Here is a 21,528-nt window from a genome sequence, read left to right as displayed (position 1 = left end):
CTTGCTCTGGAGCTGTGTCATGGTGCTGCACAAAGATGATGTGAAGTTGACCATGGGGCTGAGAAATTTGAGGAAAGTTCTGGTGTTCAAGTATTGCTTTCATCCATTGTTCTATCTCCTACCATGTTTCTTGTCTTTTTGCAGTACATTCACCACAGCCCTGGGAACTCGAAGCGAGGGTTTGGCATTGACTGCGCCATCCTGTCGTGTCAGGTTTACATCTCCCAGATCCTGGTGGCCTCCGCGCTTGGCGGCGTGGTGGACATGGTCGGCACGGTCAGAGTCATCCCCATGGTGGCTTCGGTGGGATCCTTCCTGGGTTTTTTGACAGCGACTTTCTTGGTGATTTACCCTGAAGTCAATGAAGAGCCAAAGGAAGAGCCAAAAGGACTCGGTCCCCCAGAGAAAGCCGAGGGCAGCGGCGCGGGCGCGGAGAAGCCGACGGTGCTGAAGCTGACGCGCAAAGGAGCCGCGGCAGCGGAGCCGGAGGGCGAGTCGGCCGTGTGAGGCCGCCGACGCTTGTTCACCCACATTCCAAGGAGTGCAGGTGCAGGATCAAGAACTTTTGTTGTGGATTTTTTTTTCCAGGAAAGCAAATTAGGACCTTCACTACTTTTAGCTAAAATTTGCAGAAGAAGAGGCAGTTTCGTGCAAAAATGTAAATTAAATTCTGTAGTCCTTCCTCTAGGTTTGAGCAGGTGGCTCTGATGCTAATTGCTTTCTCTACAATTTAGAAACATCATTTCTGAACACTTTTTTATTAAGAATACATTTAGATTTCAAATAAGTTTTATTAATCTGCATGAAACTCACAGTGTATACAATTAGCAGTTAGAAAAATTAAGTTTTCAGCTGTTTTTAAACTAACAGAAAATGGAAGCTATCTCGACCTATAGTCTCTTGCCATTTTTTTGTCTGAACATTTCAGATTTCACTATGCTTAGACATCAATTGATTTTTTTCATGAGCATGATATTACTGGTCTGACAGCTACGTTAATTTTAGACTTCATGTTTTTGTTAGTGCAATTACTGCAGACTCCTTTTATTTGCAATTATTTTCAAGGAAAAAAAAAAAAGCAATTACTGCAGTTTCTAAGAAACTGCCATGAATTCTTTTAGTCATACTATTCACAACCACTCCCAAATCTGCTGCTTGTCAGGAAAGGGTGTCACTGGGTGCTGGATGTCAGCTGTAGATGGAAGGAGCAGCAGCTGGGAGAGGTGGCCAGCACTCATAGGTTTCTTTATCACAAGTGCTGCATTTTTTGAATGTCGTTGGAATACGCTGTGACAATTTTTAGCTGAGAGTTTCACATGCTGGTGAACTCGGGGGTTTTCTCAGCATTTAAACCTGATCATCTCTGGATGAAGCTGCCGTGGAGAAAGGGCACCTCTGGGGTCAGCTCTGTGGGAGGGGGCGTGCGGATTCTCTTCCGTAGGGAAAGGAAATCATTGATTAATTGCACTTTTTACGATCCTTTAACCTCCTGGCTGGGAATGCAGCAGCTGAGGTAAAGGCACGGGGTCAGTACAAGGAGAACCCAAGGCCTACCTTCGTCACTTTATGGCATAGTCTGGGTGTATAAAAATCTGTGTCAGAAACAGTTTTTAGGCCTTAAAATTCAAATGTTGCTGTTGCTGTCCCTGTGTTGGAGGAATTGTAGGCCAGAGCTGTTTTGAGCTGCTGTACCAATGTTGTCATCACATCCTCCATGTTCCCTTCTGTGATTCAGGACACAGCTGCAGTGCAAAGATACTTTTCTGGAAAGAGGTTGAAAGAGTTATGCTAAGTTGATTTGAAATAGATTTGGATCATTATCCAGCAGCCATTTAAAACAACTTTCAAAACTTGTGTTTCACAAACTTCCTATTGTCATTTGTAAGACATGTTTGTGATGCTGTTGACTCGTTTTGGCTTGGGCCCCCGGGCTGCCATCAATCCGTGTGCTGGACAGGCAAACACAGCACGGTGTGAGATTCCTGCTGCCTCAAACTCCTCCTCCTCCAGGACTTGCAAATGCCTGTGTCAGTCATGCTGCAAACCAGGCATTCAGACAAAGAAGCTATATTTCAATATGAAAAGCAGTTTTTAATTAATTACTTGAAATGTCCATGTTTTTGAGAAGTGGATGTTTGGATGTATTTGTAGGTGGCATCCGTGTGTTTCTCTGAAGGCTTCCAGTCAATGCCTATGGCCTCTGCTATCAAGGGTGACAATGTTTCTAGGCTGGTGACATCACAGAGCACTGAAGTACATGTAATCACACAGGACTTAGGGGTTGTATTTGTTTTTTCCAGTGTCTTGAGGAAGTCTTTCTTTTTTTCTTTGGTGAATATTTTCTTACATAGAACATGTACTGTGAACTGTGTTCAGCCAGGGGAGCAATACTACTGAAGAGTGTGAGACCTTACTGAAGAAAGCAGCTGTGAGAAGTTCTGCCGTGAATTTTATCATCTCAGTTACATTTAATATATTCTGGTAATGTTCATGTGTGAGAGACAAGTGTTGTGTTTCACCCTAGAACTGGCATTCATGTAAATTACATGCTGAGTTACACATTTTTAAATGGCTTTAATATTTTAGTTTTGAAGCTCATTGAAGATTCTGCTTTTGGTTAAATAACCACTGTCAAGTACTCCTTATTTTAATCTCTACTGCTGGAAAGGTTCTTCAACAGTTTAAAAACCTACATCTTCTCACTGGTGTCAGCATTACCTTTTTCCCAAGGGTTCCATGGACCAGCATGGATCAAATCTCCATTACTCCACATTGCACTTTCTAAGCCAAGTCTCTGACTGCACTGTCACACTGACCAAGTAGCTGCAGAGGGGGTGGAGAGGCTGAAGCTCCCTCTGACTTCAGATCCCACAGAGGGAACATGAAAACATTTTGGGAGTGAGCTCACCCATATTTATAGAGCCTTCTCAGCCAGAGAAGGGCAAGGAGGGAAGAAGGACCTTTCATTTCAAACCCAGAGGCTTCAAGCAAAGGCAGGGCAGGGCCAGTTTTGTCATAGATAGTGTTTGGCATGGCTCCATTTCTATGAATTGGATGTTAAAATCTGTGTTTGGAGTTGTTTATGGGGCTCATAACGCAGGAATACGCACACTGCCACAGCAGGAAGCTGATTTCACTCCCTGGTAAAGGCAAAGGAAATAATTATTCATTGTAAATGCGCTGAAGTTTTTGTAGTGTTGCCTGAAGAATTAACTTGGGGAGCCCCAGCCAAAGCATCTTTTCCTGTCCTTGGGCCAGCCTGGGAAGCCCCCACACTGGCTTCACCTGCTGAGGTCTCCCAAGGGCTTTTCCTTGGATGTGCAAATTATCTTTCTAGCCCCAGCACTGCTCAGTGCAGAGCGGGTGATGGTTTATTTCTTCATCTGTCCCTTACTTTATCTTTTCATACAGAAATGATTTTTTTTGCCACAATTAAAGAAGTACAATACTGTGTGGTTCATGTGAGAGCAGAGAAGCTTTAACTTTCACCCCTCAGAAAGGCTCAGTGTGGGTTTGGCCCTGTTGGGTTATTCCATGAGTCCAGTGAGATCTATGCTGTTTGTGGACAGCAATTTCAGACTCCAGAAGCAATAATTTCTTAGTTTCTCTTGGCTTCTCTTCCTGCTAGTCTGATGACTTTCATAGAGATTTATTGCCTAAATAGCCTTTTAATAACACAAATATGGTGTTTTGCTGGGGCTGGCTGTGAGTTGTTGTGGAAAGATAGAGGTTGTTCATCATCAGGAGTGAGGAGGCCAGTAAATCCAGCAGAGGTTTGTGCTCTTGAAACACACAGTGTCCTTTTCCCCTTTCATTTGGAGCCTTTTTCTAGGCTCTGAAATATTCCCAGCACATCAATGCTAATGGTGGCACTCAGACCCAAGGATGGAACAGGCTGCATGAGGTTTTCTTCATAGGCAAGGACTGAGTCTTTCTTATCCCTCTCCCACCTGATCTGAACCCCACAGCACTTGGAAGGACAGCAGCAACCACGGTGCTTTTTGCCAGGTACCTCATTAAACCCTTGCTTCCATTGTTAAGAACATGTCCCCTGCCCTTGGTCCGGGGTGAGCTTGGCTTCCTCCAGTATCCACCATGAAAAGCAGGATTTTCCTGGCTGCCAGATCTCACAGCCATGCAGGTTGAGGTCACATCTATGAATAAAGGTAGAGAAAGTCAGACTTTGTTCCTGGGAGAGCTGGGACATCTGGGCAGGAGTGAAGTGCAGGAAGCAGGTGCTGAGATTTGGGGCTTTTTAGGGATGTGTGTGTGTCTGTACCTCTGTGTTTTTGTACATTTCCAGACACACACTGCTCGGGCCAAAATACCTTTGGTGGTTGTGTGTTGCTGTCACTGTACATCCACTATGTTTTCAACTGAGTTCTTCCAGGTTTCCCTCATCCTAGTCCAATGCAAGACAAGCTCAGCTATAAACATGTATCCTATTTAAATGAACAAATGAACTCCTGCATGATATTCCAAGCACATGTAGCAGCTTCGGCATCTGAAGTGTCTGTCGTGAAAGAGAAGTTGGTTTTCTTTGCAGCTGTTTTGTCCTCGTTTCCTTTGAATAGGCCAAATAAATGTAATGGACACCAAATATTGCACAGAAATGTTATTGATGACTGTGTGGAAGAAATACCAAATTTTATTTTTCTTTGCAGAAACTTTATGGTTCCAGAGAGTCCTTTATCTGTTTTCCTTCCTTAAATGACAACGCTGAACGTTTGTAAAGCATGTCACAAAATGGTCATTTGGAAAAAGTGGAATTACCCAAAGTTTTCTCCTTGTCATGTTGCATCCAAAGGAGCTGCAGCATCTCAAACACCAACTGGGGTTTGAATTTGAGGCTCAGCAGTTCAGAAACTGCCTTAGAAAATAAAAGGCTCAATTCCTTTTCCTGGCATGGCACTTGCACACAGTGATCTGCTCATTAAGGAGTTCCAGGTTTTCCTTTTGTTTAAATTAAAATCACCTTCTTCAATTTCCAAATTGGAAAACCAGTTTGGTTTGGTTCCTCAACCTGAGCAGCTTCACCTGAATTTCCACCTCAGCTTCCCTTGCCCCTGGGAGTACAAGGGGTGCCCAGGACGGAAAAATACATCCCCACCTAAAGAGAGTATCTGCTGTAATTAAAGGGCTTTTGATGCCCTTGCAACCTGATAAAATTTTAAGGAAAATGCAGAGCATAGTTCAATTTGACCTGCTCTGGCACATTTATTCTTAAATTTGGAAGTTTGGGGTGAAGCTCTGGGAGCATTTATTCAAACTCAGTGTCACCTTATTTACTGTGCACCTACTCAGACCTTAGCGACAGCCAAATTGTAATAAATTACCCCACAATCCAGATTTTTCTCTCAACAAATTAGCAGTTCCCAATGTGATGTAACATGAACACTAAGCCCTTTTAAGTAGCCAAATGACCAGCTTATTCTAAATGCCTCGTATTACTAGAAAGCTGCATATAGGCATCTCATAGCGGGGAAAAAATTAAAAAAAAAAGAAAAAAAAGAAAAAGAATATTTAGTTCCTTTGTGAACTGGCCATATGACAACTACTTTTTTATCAACTTATTAAGTTGGGGCACTATAATAGCTCTTGCTGAGTTTAGCAATGTTTATAAGCATGTGTTAAACACATAATGTTGTTTTATGAGGAAAAAGGGATAAAGAAAAGTGATGTCACAGATGAATGTTTGAGTGCGTAGACGGCATAATGTATGTATGATTTTTATTTCTACACTGTTGAGCTTATTTTCTGTTTAAAGGTTAAAAAATTGTTGCATGAGAACTGTTTTATTGTGTTCTGCACTTTCTGTTCTTTTTGTATAATCTTGATTTTTTTTTTCATTTATGCATAGAAAAGAAAAAAAATCAGTTTAGAAATATTCTACTCCACGAGACATTGTGTTCCAATCTGTTGTTCCGAAGTTCAATCTTAATAAACATTTCAGTAAGAGTTGGTGGCTCACGTCCCTGTGGTGTTTGTAGGGAAGGTGAGTAGAGGGATACCTGATCCTTGAGCTGTGCAAAGCAAATAACACTAACCTGCACCCCAGAGCTTTGTGAATATTTCCAAAAACACTATTGCCAAATATTGCCTGGCAAGAGTGCAGGTGTTGCAATTCAGAGACGGTTCTAAACTCACCTGACACTTGCAGGGTTCAGGTGTAAGCCAGGAGAGAGCACAGGTGGAGCAAAATGGGGATACCTGGGACAGGTGTGTGTCCCCAGCTCCAGGCTCTGCTCTGACAAAGAGCTGTCACACAGAATCACACAGAATCACTCATGCCATCACTAGGGTTGAAGAGCTGAGGGTCTCCCCAATCACCTCTGAGTCTATGATTTAATAACCACAAGCAGCTCCCAAAGAAATCAGTTCACATCCAAACTCATCAACCTCTCAGACCATTGTGAACAAGAGGGGAAAGCTGGAGCCAGATCACAAACACCAGCTGATGGGTAAACTTACAGTGAAGAGCTCATTTGTCCCATTTGATTTCTTAACAGATTTCATCTGTGAGTCTTCCTGAAGGAAATTCCTCAGAACAGCTATCAGCAGCTCTGAGAAGTCAATTCTTGCCTGGGGTTTGGTTCATTTTTCATAGAATCATCACAGAATTGATTACAGTGGAAGATACTTCCAAGATGGAGTCCAGCCTATGACGAATCACCACCTTTCTTAAGCAGACCAGAAGACTGAGTGTCACATCCAGTCTTTCCTTAAAAACCTCAAGGAACAGTGACTCCACCACCTCCCTGGGCAGCTCCTCTAAGTGTTTGGCAACCCTTTCCAACGACAGCCTTCCATACAGTGCCAAAACCTAGAAACACCACTCGAAGTGTGGCCTCCCCAGTGCCCAGCACAGAGGGACAGTCACCCGCCTAATCCTCCTGGACACAGTAGTGTTGACACAGAAGGCCAGGAGGCCACGCTTCCCCTTGCCCTCTTGGGCAAACACCGGCTCAGGTTTTGCCACTGTCAAACAGCACCCCAAGGCCTTTCCTGCCGGGCACATTCCCAGCCACTCTGCCCCAAGCCTGGATCACAGCAGGGGCTTCTTGGGACACAAGGGCAGCACCAAGGCCTTGCTCTGCTTGAACCTCATTCTACATGCCTCACACTACCCAGCCACCCTGTAGAGCCTTCCTAATCTCCAGAAAATCAGCACTCCCACCCACATTGGTGTCATCACAAAGTTATTACTGAGGGTACCCTGCATGCCCTTGCCCACACCCGCAGGACACACACTGAACAGGACTGGGCCCAGGGGACACAGCTCGTGACCACACACCGCTGGATGCGGCACCATTCCCCACCACTCTGCACGCGGCCATCCTGACAGTCCTTAACCCAGCAAAGAGCGCCCCTGCCCAAGCCCTGGCCTGACGGCTTTTCCAGGACTGTGCTGTGGGAGATGGAGTCAAAGGCTTTGCCCAAATCCAGGGAGATTCCATGCCCTGCTTGCCCCTCAGGACTGGGGCGGGCCACCCACAGCCCAAGGGTCATCAGGTTGCTCAGGCAGGACCTGCCTTTCCTAAACCCACACTCACTGAGGGACACGGATCCCTCAGCTGTCCTCTCTGGGCCCTGTCATCCCCCTCACCATCATCTGCTCCAGAACCTTGCTGGGCCCTGAGACCAGCCTGACAGGCCTGCAGCTCCCCACATCCTCCCTGGGCCCTTCTTAGGCATGGCTGTCACACTGCCACCTCCACTCATCTGGGACCTCCCCAACTGGCCAGGTCTGATGACATTGAAGGATGGAACAGAGGCTTATCCAGCTCTTCCATGGGCTCCCTCAGCCTCCCTGAGGGACTCTGGGCCAGACCCCCAGACTTGGCAGCACCCAAGTGGCTGCACAGGACACTGACGATTTCCTCCAGGATTGCAGGGGGTCTGGTCTGCTCCCTGTCCCTGTGTGCCAGCTCAGGGCACTGCTTGTCCTAGGAATAACCCATCTGCCTGTTGAAGGCCCAGGCAAAGAATGCATTCCGTACCTCAGGCTTTTACTCATCCCTTGTGATCACATTCCCCTCATCCCCACATTGATTTCAGAAGGGCAATTTTCCTTGGTGCTCCTGTGTTCCTAAACTTTTCGAAAATGACTATTTATTTTCTTTTAAAAAAGTGACCAGATGAAAATCAAAGAAGTTTTGGCCAATGCAATGATATTGCTGCCTGGGTTCAAAACTGGGACACATTCTGGGCTGGGTGGGAATCACACTTTGGCACGGCACAGGGCTTACTAGCGCATATTTAGGAGCAGATTACAAAACATACAACGAGAGAGCTACAGGTCAATGAGAGAAGAACAAGCGTAGGCAAATCAAGGGGCAACAGCCTAAAGAAGGCCTTGCTGACCAGGGACATCAGCATGGAAACCGCCAGGCCTCGGGGACTGGCGATGGGCAGACATGCCCACCAGGCCTTTGTGACCCGCAGTGGCATCATGCCCTGAGACCATTGTGACACGGGTCCATGTCGCAGATCTTGGGGCTACCTCACCCTGCAGTGCCCACTCCCAGGAGAGCAGCTCTCTGAGGAGGCAGCAGCTTCTCTGGAGGCAGCAGCTCTTCTTGGTCATTCTGGCCAGTTTCTGGCAAGGACCGATCAAGATGTGGAAGCAGCAGGAGGCGAATGCCCACGGGCGGCCCCGTCAGGCCCAGCCACTGCTGCACAAACGGCATGGGGCAGCAGCAGGGCAGGGCCATGGCCTGCCACCCGTGCCAGCCGCACGGGGTGTGCCACCCTGCACTGCCACCCAGCCGTCATGGAAGCACCTGGAGCACTCTGAAACAGAGGAGCTCATCAAGGTGCAGGCAGGGCAAGGGGGCAAAACCTGCAGCGACCTGTTTGCAGGCCTGGGCCCCTATCTGCGGGAGAACAGGTCCACCCTGGGAAGCCCCAAGTGGTTAAGAGCCCGCCAGGAGCCGCAGGGAATTCCTCAGCCAGCCAAGCCAACTGCTCGGTGCAAGCGGCTGTGCCCAGGGGATGAGGAGGCTTTGGTGAATCGTTTGCGTAAGAAGAGGGAGGAGCTGGAGGAACTGGAAGATAAAGTCTATGACGAGATGTTTAGAGCCATCTTCTCCTCCCTGGAGAACAAAGAAAGCCCCATGAGGTCCAGCAGCATCCTCAGGGACCCACCAAGCCCCATCCTGGAGCCTGCTGCAGCCCATTTGGAGAGGCACAGCGCATTCTGCGTGACCAAAGATGCCGCAGGAGAGACACCAAAGCACTCGGGGCTTGTGTCTCTTGACCATTTGTTGGCCGAGCTGTGCCCTGTCTCTCAGGACTCGCTGTCCAGTGATGCTCTTGTAAAGGAGCTCCTGGAAAACTGGGAGCAAGAGGAGCTCCCTCACAGACAAGAGGCAGGAGAGAGGGACAGAGAGCCAGAGAGTGCCTTGCTTCTGCAACCACAAGACAAAGAAGGATGTGTCTTCCAGGATGTGTCAAGTGTAGGCCCAGAACTTGCTGCAGGCTCCCAGGGGCTCTGCAGCATTTTGGACCTGACGAAAAACTCAGCGGGAGAGACAGACACAGAGACGGCACCTCCTGACCGGCTGGCACACCTGGACACTGCCTCTGGCCACGAACCCTCCTGCGATGCTCTTCTACACAAGCTCCTGGAAAGCTGGGAGGAAGAAAAATTCCATAGTAGAGCAGCAGCAGGAGAGAAGGACAGGGAGCTTGAGAGTCCCTTGTCTCTCCCAGCAGAAGACGAAGAGCCAGCACCTTCTCAGGAGGGCGATCCCTGCGGCAAGGAGCCCAGCGAGCTTCTCCCCGAGGTGCTGCCCGAAGAGCCAAAGGGGTTCGCGGTTTGCGCCTCGCCTGCCGATGCCGCGGAGGAGGCCGGCGCAGCAGGCATGGAGGCTGGCCTTGCCCGGGCTGCCCCTCCCCAGGAAAAGCCCTGTGGGGATGAGCCGCCGGCAGGACCTTGCCCGGTGCCTGCCCAGCCCCTGGCACGCAGCGTTCCTGCCTGCCCCGCTGGCAGCATGGCCGTCCCGCAGCCCCCGGCCCCACGGCGATGGTGCTCCACGGCCAAGAGGGCCCGGCGGGCTCTGCGCCGCCTTTTCTGCTTCGGCTGCCTCAGCGGGCAGCCGGAGCAGTGAGCCTGGGGCCAGCACCGGGACGGTCACCAAAGATGCCGCCTTACCCTGGGGATGATGCAGATGTCCAGGTCCCAGGGGCAGCCACAGCTCCCAGAGACAATCGCACCAGGGAGAGTAAAACACCTGATGCACTGAATGGATGGATGGCACCCAAGGCAACCACCTGCTCAAGGTAGGTCCTGCTGCCAGCCCCAGCCCCTCACCCCCCAAGCCAACAGCAAGGCAGCCTGGTCAGGGAGAGCTGGCTAAGCAAGGATGACAGCTACCTTGTAGAATCCCACAGGAGATGACTCGAGGCCTGGCTACATTTTCCAGGGGCATCCCCACCCTTCCCTTCAAGGCTGCATTAGGAGCTGACAACTTCTACTTGAGCCTCAGCCTTGCAGGTAAATGAAGGCAAACCCATTCTCTCTTCACATGGCAAATAAGAAAACACCTCCCTAGATACCTGTTACATAACTTGGAGAAAGCTGTTAACTCCTCATGAATGACCCTAGGGCTTCACCATTAGAGGAACCTCTGGGATGCCCAAGGCAGAGATGTGCAGGGTCAGGATGGACCGAGAGGATGCTGCTGGAATCAAGCATCTTGCACTGAACTCTGCTTGATCTCTCCTCTGCCCACCCTAGTCTTGCTCTTCCGCATATCCCCCCACCCTCAATCTACCGCGCACCATCCTCACTCTTCACCCTCTTTCCTTCTCGCCCTCCTCTGTCCCATCCCTATCTCTCTTCCCCACCTATCTTGTTCAATAAAATCCCCATTGTTAACTTCCATAAATGGTCTCGTTGGCACTTTAATTTGCACACAGAAATCTCTCGCTAATCCCATGTCAACAGGGCCATACATCTACACACAGCACTCGAGGTCTGGCCTCCCCATTGCCCGACACAGAGTGACAGTCACGCTGTGGCCTGCTCCTGGTGGCCACATTAGTGCTGACACAGAAGCCCAGGATGCCACTCTCCTCCTCCCCAACTTGGGCAAACACCGGCTCACATTTGGCTACTCTCAGCCAGCACCCCAAGGCCTTTCCTGCCGGGCACATTCCCAGCCACTCTGCCCCCAGCCTGGGCCACAGCAGGGGCTTCTTGGGACACAAGGGCAGCACCAAGGCCTTGCTCTTCTTGAACCTCACCCCGCTGGCCTCACACCACCCAGCCAGCCTTGCTACTTCTGCCTCCGGAGCCATCCTAATCTCCAGAAAATCAGCACTCCCACCCACATTGGTGTCATCACAAAGTTATTACTGAGGGTACCCTGCATGCCCTTGCCCACACCCGCAGGACACACACTGAACAGGACTGGGCCCAGGGGACACAGCTCGTGACCACACACCGCTGGATGCGGCACCATTCCCCACCACTCCACACGCAGCCATCCTGACAGTCCTTAACCCAGCAAAGAGCGCCCCTGCCCAAGCCCTGGCCTGACGGCTTTTCCAGGACTGTGCTGTGGGAGATGGCATCAAAGGCTTTGCCCAAATCCAGGGAGATTCCATGCCCTGCTTGCCCCTCAGGACTGGGGCAGGCCACCCACAGCCCAAGGGTCATCAGGTTGCTCAGGCAGGACCTGCCTTTCCTAAACCCACACTCACTGAGGGACACAGATCCCTCAGCTGTCCTCTCTGGGCCCTGTCATCCCCCTCACCATCATCTGCTCCAGAACCTTGCTGGGCCCTGAGACCAGCCTGACAGGCCTGCAGCTCCCCACATCCTCCCTGGGCCCTTCTTAGGCATGGCTGTCTCACTGCCACCTCCACTCATCTGGGACCTCCCCAACTGGCCAGGAAAAATGGCAAAAAAATGTTGATGATAGGCTTTGCCAGCACTTCCATAGGCTCCCTCAGCCTCCCTGAGGGACTCTGGGCCAGGCCTCCAGACTTGGCAGCGTCCAAGTGGCTGCACAGGTCACTGACGATTTCCTCCAGGATTGCAGGGGGTCTGGTCTGCTCCCTGTCCCTGTGTGCCAGCTCAGGGCACTGCTTGTCCTAGGAATAACCCATCTGCCTGTTGAAGGCCCAGGTAAAGAATGCATTCTGTACCTCAGGCTTTTACTCATCCCTTGTGAATCACATTCCCCTCATCCCCACATTGATTAAAGAAGGGCGATTTTCCTTGGTCGTCCTGTGTCCCTAAACTTCGTGAAAAAGACGCTTTATTTTCTTTCAAAGGAGTAACCAGATGAAATTCAAAGATGTTTTGGCTATTCGGATGATATCTCTACCTGGGTTCAAGGCTGGGACACATTCTGGGCAGGGTGGGAATCACACTTTGGCACAGCACAGCTCATCTTTGGGGATATTTAGGAGCAGATTACAAAACATACAACGAGAGAGCTACAGGTCAATGAAAGAACAAGCGTAGGCAAATCGAGGGGCAACAGTCTAAAGAAGGCCTTGCTGACCAGGGACATCAGCATGGAAACCGCCAGGCCTCGGGGACTGGCGATGGGCAGACATGCCCACCAGGCCTTTGTGACCCGCAGTGGCATCATGCCCTGAGACCATTGTGACACGGGTCCATGTCGCAGATCTTGGGGCTACCTCACCCTGCAGTGCCCACTCCCAGGAGAGCAGCTCTCTGAGGAGGCAGCAGCTTCTCTGGAGGCAGCAGCTCTTCTTGGTGATTCTGGCCAGTTTCTGGCAAGGACCGATCAAGATGTGGAAGCAGCAGGAGGCGAATGCCCACGGGCGGCCCCGTCAGGCCCAGCCACTGCTGCACAAACGGCATGGGCCAGCAGCAGGGCAGGGCCATGGCCTGCCACCCGTGCCAGCCGCACGGGGTGTGCCACCCTGCACTGCCACCCAGCCGTCATGGAAGCACCTGGAGCACTCTGAGACAGAGGAGCTCATCAAGGTGCAGGCAGGGCAAGGGGGCAAAACCTGCAGCGACCTGTTTGCAGGCCTGGGCCCCTATCTGCGGGAGAACAGGTCCACCCTGAGAAACCCCAAGTGGTTAAGAGCCCGCCAGAAGCCGCAGGGAATTCCTCAGCCAGCCAAGCCAACTGCTCGGTGCAAGCGGCTGTGCCCAGGGGATGAGGAGGCTTTGGTGAATCGTTTGCGTAAGAAGAGGGAGGAGCTGGAGGAACTGGAAGACAAAGTCTATGACGAGATGTTTAGAGCCATCTTCTCCTCCATGGAGAACAAAGAAAGCCCCATGAGGTCCAGCAGCATCCTCAGGGACCCACCAAGCCCCATCCTGGAGCCTGCTGCAGCCCATTTGGAGAGGCACAGCGCATTCTGCGTGACCAAAGATGCTGCAGGAGAGACACCAAAGCACTCGGAGCTTGTGTCTCTTGACCATTTGTTGGCCGAGCTGTGCCCTGTCTCTCAGGACTCGCTGTCCAGTGATGCTCTCGTAAAGGAGCTCCTGGAAAACTGGGAGCAAGAGGAGCTCCCTCACAGACAAGAGGCAGGAGAGAGGGACAGAGAGCCAGAGAGTGCCTTGCTTCTGCAACCACAAGACAAAGAAGGATGTGTCTTCAAGGATGTGTCAAGTGCAGGCCCAGAACTTGCTGCAGGCTCCCAGGGGCTCTGCAGCATTTTGGGCCTGACCAAAGAATCAGCGGGAGAGACAGACACAGAGACGGCACCTCCTGACCGGCTGGCACACCTGGGCACTGCCTCTGGCCACGAACCCTCCTGCGATGCTCTTCTACACAAGCTCCTGGAAAGCTGGGAGGAAGAAAAATTCCATAGTAGAGCAGCAGCAGGAGAGAAGGACAGCGAGCTTGAGAGTCCCTTGTCTCTCCCAGCAGAAGACGAAGAGCCAGCACCTTCTCAGGAGGGCGATCCCTGCGGCAAGGAGCCCAGCGAGCTTCTCCCTGAGGTGCTGCCTGAAGAGCCAAAGGGGTTCGCGGTATGCGCCTCGCCTGCCGATGCCGCGGAGGAGGCCGGCGCAGCAGGCATGGAGGCTGGCCTTGCCCGGGCTGCCCCTCCCCAGGAAAAGCCCTGTGGGGATGAGCCGCCGGCAGGACCTTGCCCGGTGCCTGCCCAGCCCCTGGCACGCAGCGTTCCTGCCTGCCCCGCTGGCAGCATGGCCGTCCCGCAGCCCCCGGCCCCACGGCGATGGCGCTCCATGGCCAGGAGGGCCCGGCGGGCTCTGCGCCGCCTTTTCTCCTTCAGCTGCCTCAGCGGGCAGCCGGAGCAGTGAGCCTGGGGACAGCACAGGGACGGTCACCAAAGATGCCGCCTTACCCTGGGGATGATGCAGATGTCCAGGTCCCAGGGGCAGCCACAGCTCCCGGAGACAATCGCACCAGGGAGAGTAAAACACCTGATGCACTGAATGGATGGATGGCACCCAAGGCAACCACCTGCTCAAGGTAGGTCCTGCTGCCAGCCCCAGCCCCTCACTCCCCAAGCCAACAGCAAGGCAGCCTGGTCAGGGAGAGCTGGCTAAGCAAGGATGACAGCTGCCTTGTAGAATCCCACAGGAGATGACTCAAGGCCTGGGCTACATTTTCCAGGGGCATCCCCACCCTTCCCTTCAAGGCTGCATTAGGAGCAGACAACTTCTACTTGGGCCTCAGTCTTGCAGGTAAATGAAGGCAAACCCATTCTCTCTTCACATGGCAAATAAGAAAACACCTCCCTAGATACCTGTTACATAACTTGGAGAAAGCTGTTAACTCCTCATGAATGACCCTAGGGCTTCACCATTAGAGGAACCTCTGGGATGCCCAAGGCAGAGATGTGCAGGGTCAGGATGGACCGAGAGGATGCTGCTGGAATCAAGCATCTTGCACTGAACTCTGCTTGATCTCTCCTCTCCCCACCCTAGTCTTGCTCTTCCGCATATCACCCCACCCTCAATCTTCCGCGCACCATCCTCACTCTTCACCCTCTTTCCTTCTCGCCCTCCTCTGTCCCATCCCTATCTCTCTTCCCCACCTATCTTGTTCAATAAAATCCCCATTGTTAACTTCCATAAATGGTCTCGTTGGCACTTTAATTTGCGCACAGAAATCTCTCCCTAATCCCATCTCAACAGGGCCATACATCTACACACAGCACTCGAGGTCTGGCCTCCCCATTGCCCGACACAGAGTGACAGTCACGCTGTGGTCTGCTCCTGGTGGCCACATTAGTGCTGACACAGAAGCCCAGGATGCCACTCTCCTCCTCCCCAACTTGGGCAAACACCGGCTCACATTTGGCTACTCTCAGCCAGCACCCCAAGGCCTTTCCTGCCGGGCACATTCCCAGCCACTCTGCCCCCAGCCTGGGCCACAGCAGGGGCTTCTTGGGACACAAGGGCAGCACCAAGGCCTTGCTCTTCTTCACCTCACCCCACTGGCCTCACACCACCCAGCCAGCCTTGCTACATCTGCCTCCAGAGCCGTCCTAATCTCCAGAAAATCAGCACTCCCACCCACATTGGTGTCATCACAAAGTTATTACTGAGGGTACCCTGCATGCCCTTGCCCACACCCGCAGGACACACACTGAACAGGACTGGGCCCAGGGGACACAGCTCGTGACCACACACCGCTGGATGCGGCACCATTCCCCACCACTCTCTGCACGCGGCCATCCTGACAGTCCTTAACCCAGCAAAGAGCGCCCCTGCCCAAGCCCTGGCCTGACGGCTTTTCCAGGACTGTGCTGTGGGAGATGGAGTCAAAGGCTTTGCTCAAATCCAGGGAGATTCCATGCCCTGCTTGCCCCTCAGGACTGGGGCGGGCCACCCACAGCCCAAGGGTCATCAGATCGCTCAGGCAGGACCTGCCTTTCCTAAACCCACACTCACTGAGGGACACGGATCCCTCAGCTGTCCTCTCTGGGCCCTGTCATCCCCCTCACCATCATCTGCTCCAGAACCTTGCTGGGCCCTGAGACCAGCCTGACAGGCCTGCAGCTCCCCACATCCTCCCTGGGGCCCTTCTTAGGCATGGCTGTCACACTGCCACCTCCACTCATCTGGGACCTCCCCAACTGGCCAGGTCTGATGACATTGAAGGATGGAACAGAGGCTTATCCAGCTCTTCCATGGGCTCCCGCAGCCTCCCTGAGGGACTCTGGGCCAGACCCCCAGACTTGGCAGCACCCAAGTGGCTGCACAGGACACTGACGATTTCCTCCAGGATTGCAGGGGGTCTGTTCTGCTCCCTGTCCCTGTGTGCCAGCTCAGGGCACTGCTTGTCCTAGGAATAACCCATCTGCCTGTTGAAGGCCCAGGCAAAGAATGCATTCCGTACCTCAGGCTTTTACTCATCCCTTGTGATCACATTCCCCTCATCCCCACATTGATTTCAGAAGGGCAATTTTCCTTGGTGCTCCTGTGTTCCTAAACTTTTCGAAAATGACTATTTATTTTCTTTTAAAAAAGTGACCAGATGAAAATCAAAGAAGTTTTGGCCAATGCAATGATATTGCTGCCTGGGTTCAAAACTGGGACACATTCTGGGCTGGGTGGGAATCACACTTTGGCACGGCACAGGGCTTACTAGCGCATATTTAGGAGCAGATTACAAAACATACAACGAGAGAGCTACAGGTCAATGAGAGAAGAACAAGCGTAGGCAAATCAAGGGGCAACAGCCTAAAGAAGGCCTTGCTGACCAGGGACATCAGCATGGAAACCGCCAGGCCTCAGGGACTGGCGATGGGCAGCCATGCCCACCAGGCCTTTGTGACCCGCAGTGGCATCATGCCCTGAGACCATTGTGACACGGGTCCATGTCGCAGATCTTGGGGCTACCTCACCCTGCAGTGCCCACTCCCAGGAGAGCAGCTCTCTGAGGAGGCAGCAGCTTCTCTGGAGGCAGCAGCTCTTCTTGGTCATTCTGGCCAGTTTCTGGCAAGGACTGATCAAGATGTGGAAGCAGCAGGATGCGAATGCCCACGGGCGGCCCCGTCAGGCCGAGCCACTGCTGCACAAATGTCATGGGCCAGCAGCAGGGCAGGGCAATGGCCTGCCACCCGTGCCAGCCGCACGGGGTGTGCCACCCTGCACTGCCACCCAGCCGTCATGGAAGCACCTGGAGCACTCTGAGACAGAGGAGCTCATCAAGGTGCAGGCAAGGCAAGGGGGCAAAACCTGCAGCGACCTGTTTGCAGGCCTGGGCCCCTATCTGCGGGAGAACAGGTCCACCCTGGGAAGCCCCAAGTGGTTAAGAGCCCGCCAGAAGCCGCAGGGAATTCCTCAGCCAGCCAAGCCAACTGCTCGGTGCAAGCGGCTGTGCCCAGGGGATGAGGAGGCTTTGATGAATCGTTTGCGTAAGAAGAGGGAGGAGCTGGAGGAACTGGAAGATAAAGTCTATGACGAGATGTTTAGAGCCATCTTCTCCTCCCTGGAGAACAAAGAAAGCCCCGTGAGGTCCAGCAGCATCCTCAGGGACCCACCAAGCCCCATCCTGGAGCCTGCTGCAGCCCATTTGGAGAGGCACAGCGCATTCTGCGTGACCAAAGATGCCGCAGGAGAGACACCAAAGCACTCGGGGCTTGTGTCTCTTGACCATTTGTTGGCTGAGCTGTGCCCTGTCTCTCAGGACTCGCTGTCCAGTGATGCTCTCGTAAAGGAGCTCCTGGAAAACTGGGAGCAAGAGGAGCTCCCTCACAGACAAGAGGCAGGAGAGAGGGACAGAGAGCCAGAGAGTGCCTTGTTTCTGCAACCACAAGACAAAGAAGGATGTGTCTTCCAGGATGTGTCAAGTGTAGGCCCAGAACTTGCTGCAGGCTCCCAGGGGCTCTGCAGCATTTTGGACCTGACCAAAGAATCAGCGGGAGAGACAGAAACAGAGACGGCACCTCCTGACCAGCTGGCACACCTGGGCACTGCCTCTGGCCACGAACCCTCCTGCGATGCTCTTCTAACCAAGCTCCTGGAAAGTTGGGAGGAAGGAGAGCTCCTTGGCAGAGCAGCAGCAGGAGAGAAGGACAGCGAGCCTGAGAGCCCATTATCTCTCCCACCGGAAGAAGAAGAGGAAGAGCCAGCACCTTCTTCTCAGGAGAGCGATCCCTGCGGCAAGGAGCCCAGCGAGCTTCTCCCCGAGGTGCTGTCCAAAGACCCAAAGGGGTTCGCGGTTTGCATCTCGCCTGCCGATGCCGCGGAGGAGGCCGGCGCAGCAGGCATGGAGGCTGGCCGTGCCCAGGCTGCCCCTCCCCAGGAAAAGCCCTGTGGGGATGAGCCGCCGGCAGGACCTTGCCCGGTGCCTGCCCAGCCCCTGGCACGCAGTGTTCCTGCCTGCCCCACTGGCAGCGCGGCCGTCCCGCAGCCCCCGGCCCCACGGCGATGGTGCTCCACGGCCAAGAGGGCCCGGCGGGCTCTGCGCCGCCTTTTCTCCTTCAGCTGCCTCAGCGGGCAGCCGGAGCAGTGAGCCCGGGGCCAGCACCGGGACGGTCACCAAAGATGCCGCCTTACCCTGGGGATGATGCAGATGTCCAGGTCCCAGGGGCAGCCACAGCTCCCGGAGACTATCGCACCAGGGAGAGTAAAACACCTGATGCACTGAATGGATGGATGGCACCCAAGGCAACCACCTGCTCAAGGTAGGTCCTGCTGCCAGCCCCAGCCCCTCACCCCCCAAGCCAACAGCAAGGCAGCCTGGTCAGGGAGAGCTGGCTAAGCAAGGATGACAGCTACCTTGTAGAATCCCACAGGAGATGACTCCAGGCCTGGGCTACATTTTCCAGGGGCATCCCCACCCTTCCCTTCAAGGCTGCATTGGGAGCTGACAACTTCTACTTGGGCCTCAGCCTTGCAGGTAAATGAAGGCAAACCCATTCTCTCTTCACATGGCAAATAGGAAAACACCTCCCTAGATACCTGTTACATAACTTGGAGAAAGCTGTTAACTCCTCATGAATGACCCTAGGGCTTCACCATTACAGGAACCTCTGGGATGCCCAAGGCAGAGACGTGCAGGGTCAGGATGGACCGAGAGGATGCTGCTGGAATCAAGCATCTTGCACTGAACTCTGCTTGATCTCTCCTCTCCCCACCCTAGTCTTGCTCTTCCGCATATCCCCCCACCCTCAATCTTCCACGCACCATCCTCACTCTTCACCCTCTTTCCTTCTCGCCCTCCTCTGTCCCATCCCTATCTCTCTTCCCCACCTATCTTGTTCAATAAAATCCCCATTGTTAACTTCCATAAATGGTCTCATTGGCACTTTAATTTGCGCACAGAAATCTCTCGCTAATCCCATGTCAACAGGGCCATACATCTACACACAGCACTCGAGGTCTGGCCTCCCCATTGCCCGACACAGAGTGACAGTCACGCTGTCGCCTGCTCCTGGTGGCCACATTAGTGCTGACACAGAAGCCCAGGATGCCACTCTCCTCCTCCCCAACTTGGGCAAACACCGGCTCACATTTGGCTACTCTCAGCCAGCACCCCAAGGCCTTTCCTGCCGGGCACATTCCCAGCCACTCTGCCCCCAGCCTGGGCCACAGCAGGGGCTTCTTGGGACACAAGGGCAGCACCAAGGCCTTGCTCTTCTTGAACCTCACCCCGCTGGCCTCACACCACCCAGCCAGCCTTGCTACTTCTGCCTCCAGAGCCATCCTAATCTCCAGAAAATCAGCACTCCCACCCACATTGGTGTCATCACAAAGTTATTACTGAGGGTACCCTGCATGCCCTTGCCCACACCCGCAGGACACACAATGAACAGGACTGGGCCCAGGGGACACAGCTCGTGACCAGACACCGCTGGATGCGGCACCATTCCCCACCACTCTCTGCATGTGGCCATCCTGACAGTCCTTAACCCAGCAAAGAGCGCCCCTGCCCAAGCCCTGGCCAGACGGCTTTTCCAGGACTGTGCTGTGGGAGATGGCATCAAAGGCTTTGCTCAAATCCAGGGAGATTCCATGCCCTGCTTGCCCCTCAGGACTGGGGCGGGCCACCCACAGCCCAAGGGTCATCAGGTTGCTCAGGCAGGACCTGCCTTTCCTAAACCCACACTCACTGAGGGACACGGATCCCTCAGCTGTCCTCTCTGGGCCCTGTCATCCCCCTCACCATCATCTGCTCCAGAACCTTGCTGGGCCCTGAGACCAGCCTGACAGGCCTGCAGCTCCCCACATCCTCCCTGGGCCCTTCTTAGGCATGGCTGTCACACTGCCACCTCCACTCATCTGGGACCTCCCCAACTGGCCAGGAAAAATGGCAAAAAAAGATCGATGAGAGGCTTAGCCAGCACTTCCCTGTGCTCCCTCAGCCTCTCTGGGAGGTTCTGGGTCAGACCCCCAGACTTGGCAGCGCCCAAGTGGCTGCACAGGACACTGACGATTTCCTCCAGGATTGCAGGGGGTCTGGTCTGCTCCCTGTCCCTGTGTGCCAGCTCAGGGCACTGCTTGTCCTAGGAATAACCCATCTGCCTGTTGAAGGCCCAGACAAAGAATGCATTCCATACCTCAGGCTTTTACTCATTCCTTGTGATCATATTTCCCTCATCCCCACATTGATTAAGGGGCGATTTTCCTTGGTGCTCCTGTGTTCCTAAACTTTTTGAAAAAGACGCTTTATTTTCTTTCAAAGGAGTAACCAGATGAAATTTAAAGGGGTTTTGGCCACTGTGATGATATTTCTACATAGGTTCAAGTCTGGGACACATGCTGGGCTGTGTGGGAATCACAATTTGGCACGGCATGTACAAGAAGGCAAATTCTCTCTTCACATGGCAGATAGGAAAATGCGTCCCTGGATAGCAACAACAATATAGTCTGGAGAAAGGTGTTAACCCTGAATGAGTGACCTATAGTCCCCACCTCTAGAGGAACCATCAGGATCCCAGTGCAGAGAAACAGGGGGTGACAAAAGACTGACACAACACTGCTTGGCCTGTTGCCTGTTTAATCTCTTCCTCTCCTCACCCCAGCCCTGCTCTTCCCCATGCTTCATCCCCCTCCACTGTTCCCCAGCCCATCATATCTCAAAAAGGGGCTAGGGGCAGCCACCCAGCAGGGCTAGAGATGAGTTTCAGGAGAACAGTGGCCCAAATCCTGGGGACAAGTGTGGCTGGTGGTAGCATTCTGTTCATTTGTGTAGCAGTGTCCCTGTCCTGACAGCTGGGGTGGCACAGAGTCACCCACTGCTTTCAAGAGCAGGGGACCTGTGTCAAGACATCCGAGAACTCATCATGGAGAAGGAAGGAAGATGCCAGAAGGAATCCTGCAGGTTACAGTGGCAGGTGACAGGGATGCAAACAGGTAAGGAATGCACATCACGGGGTGAAGATGGAGTTTAGTTCCATTTGCTTCCAAAAGAACTCAGATGGCACTGAAGGAAAATGGGGCCTGGTCCCTTAAAACCCCCCAGCAGCCTGTGAGCACAGGCTGAGGCTGTTTCCTCCCTCCCTGCATGGCCCGACTGGGAAGATCGCTGCCAACATGAAAGAGCCTGAATTTCCAAGTGACTCCCACCTCCACAGAGGGGTTATTTCTGGAAGCAGACACTGCCA

At 53.0% G+C, this 21,528-nt stretch overlaps 1 protein-coding gene across 3 annotated transcripts in view; it reads left to right on the top strand.

Annotated features, from left to right (window-relative positions):
• SLC45A4 (solute carrier family 45 member 4) overlaps positions 1-5,958 on the top strand; it is an 84,305-nt gene extending 78,347 nt beyond the window's left edge. For all 3 annotated transcript variants that reach the window (XM_021551489.4, XM_021551488.4, XM_021551490.3), the window contains exon 8: positions 145-5,958. In XM_021551489.4, the coding sequence (XP_021407164.2) occupies positions 145-507 (363 nt within the window). In that variant the 3' untranslated portion in view covers positions 508-5,958. The remainder of the gene's footprint in view (positions 1-144) is intronic.
• The last annotated feature ends 15,570 nt before the right edge of the window (positions 5,959-21,528 follow it).

The sequence above is a fragment of the Lonchura striata genome, chromosome 2 (genome assembly GCF_050655825.1).
Source record: "Lonchura striata isolate lonStrDom1 chromosome 2, ASM5065582v1, whole genome shotgun sequence".
Taxonomy (NCBI): Eukaryota; Metazoa; Chordata; class Aves; order Passeriformes; family Estrildidae; genus Lonchura; species Lonchura striata.
Note: the sequence above shows the minus strand (reverse complement) of the source record. Positions and strands in the feature narration are given on the sequence as shown.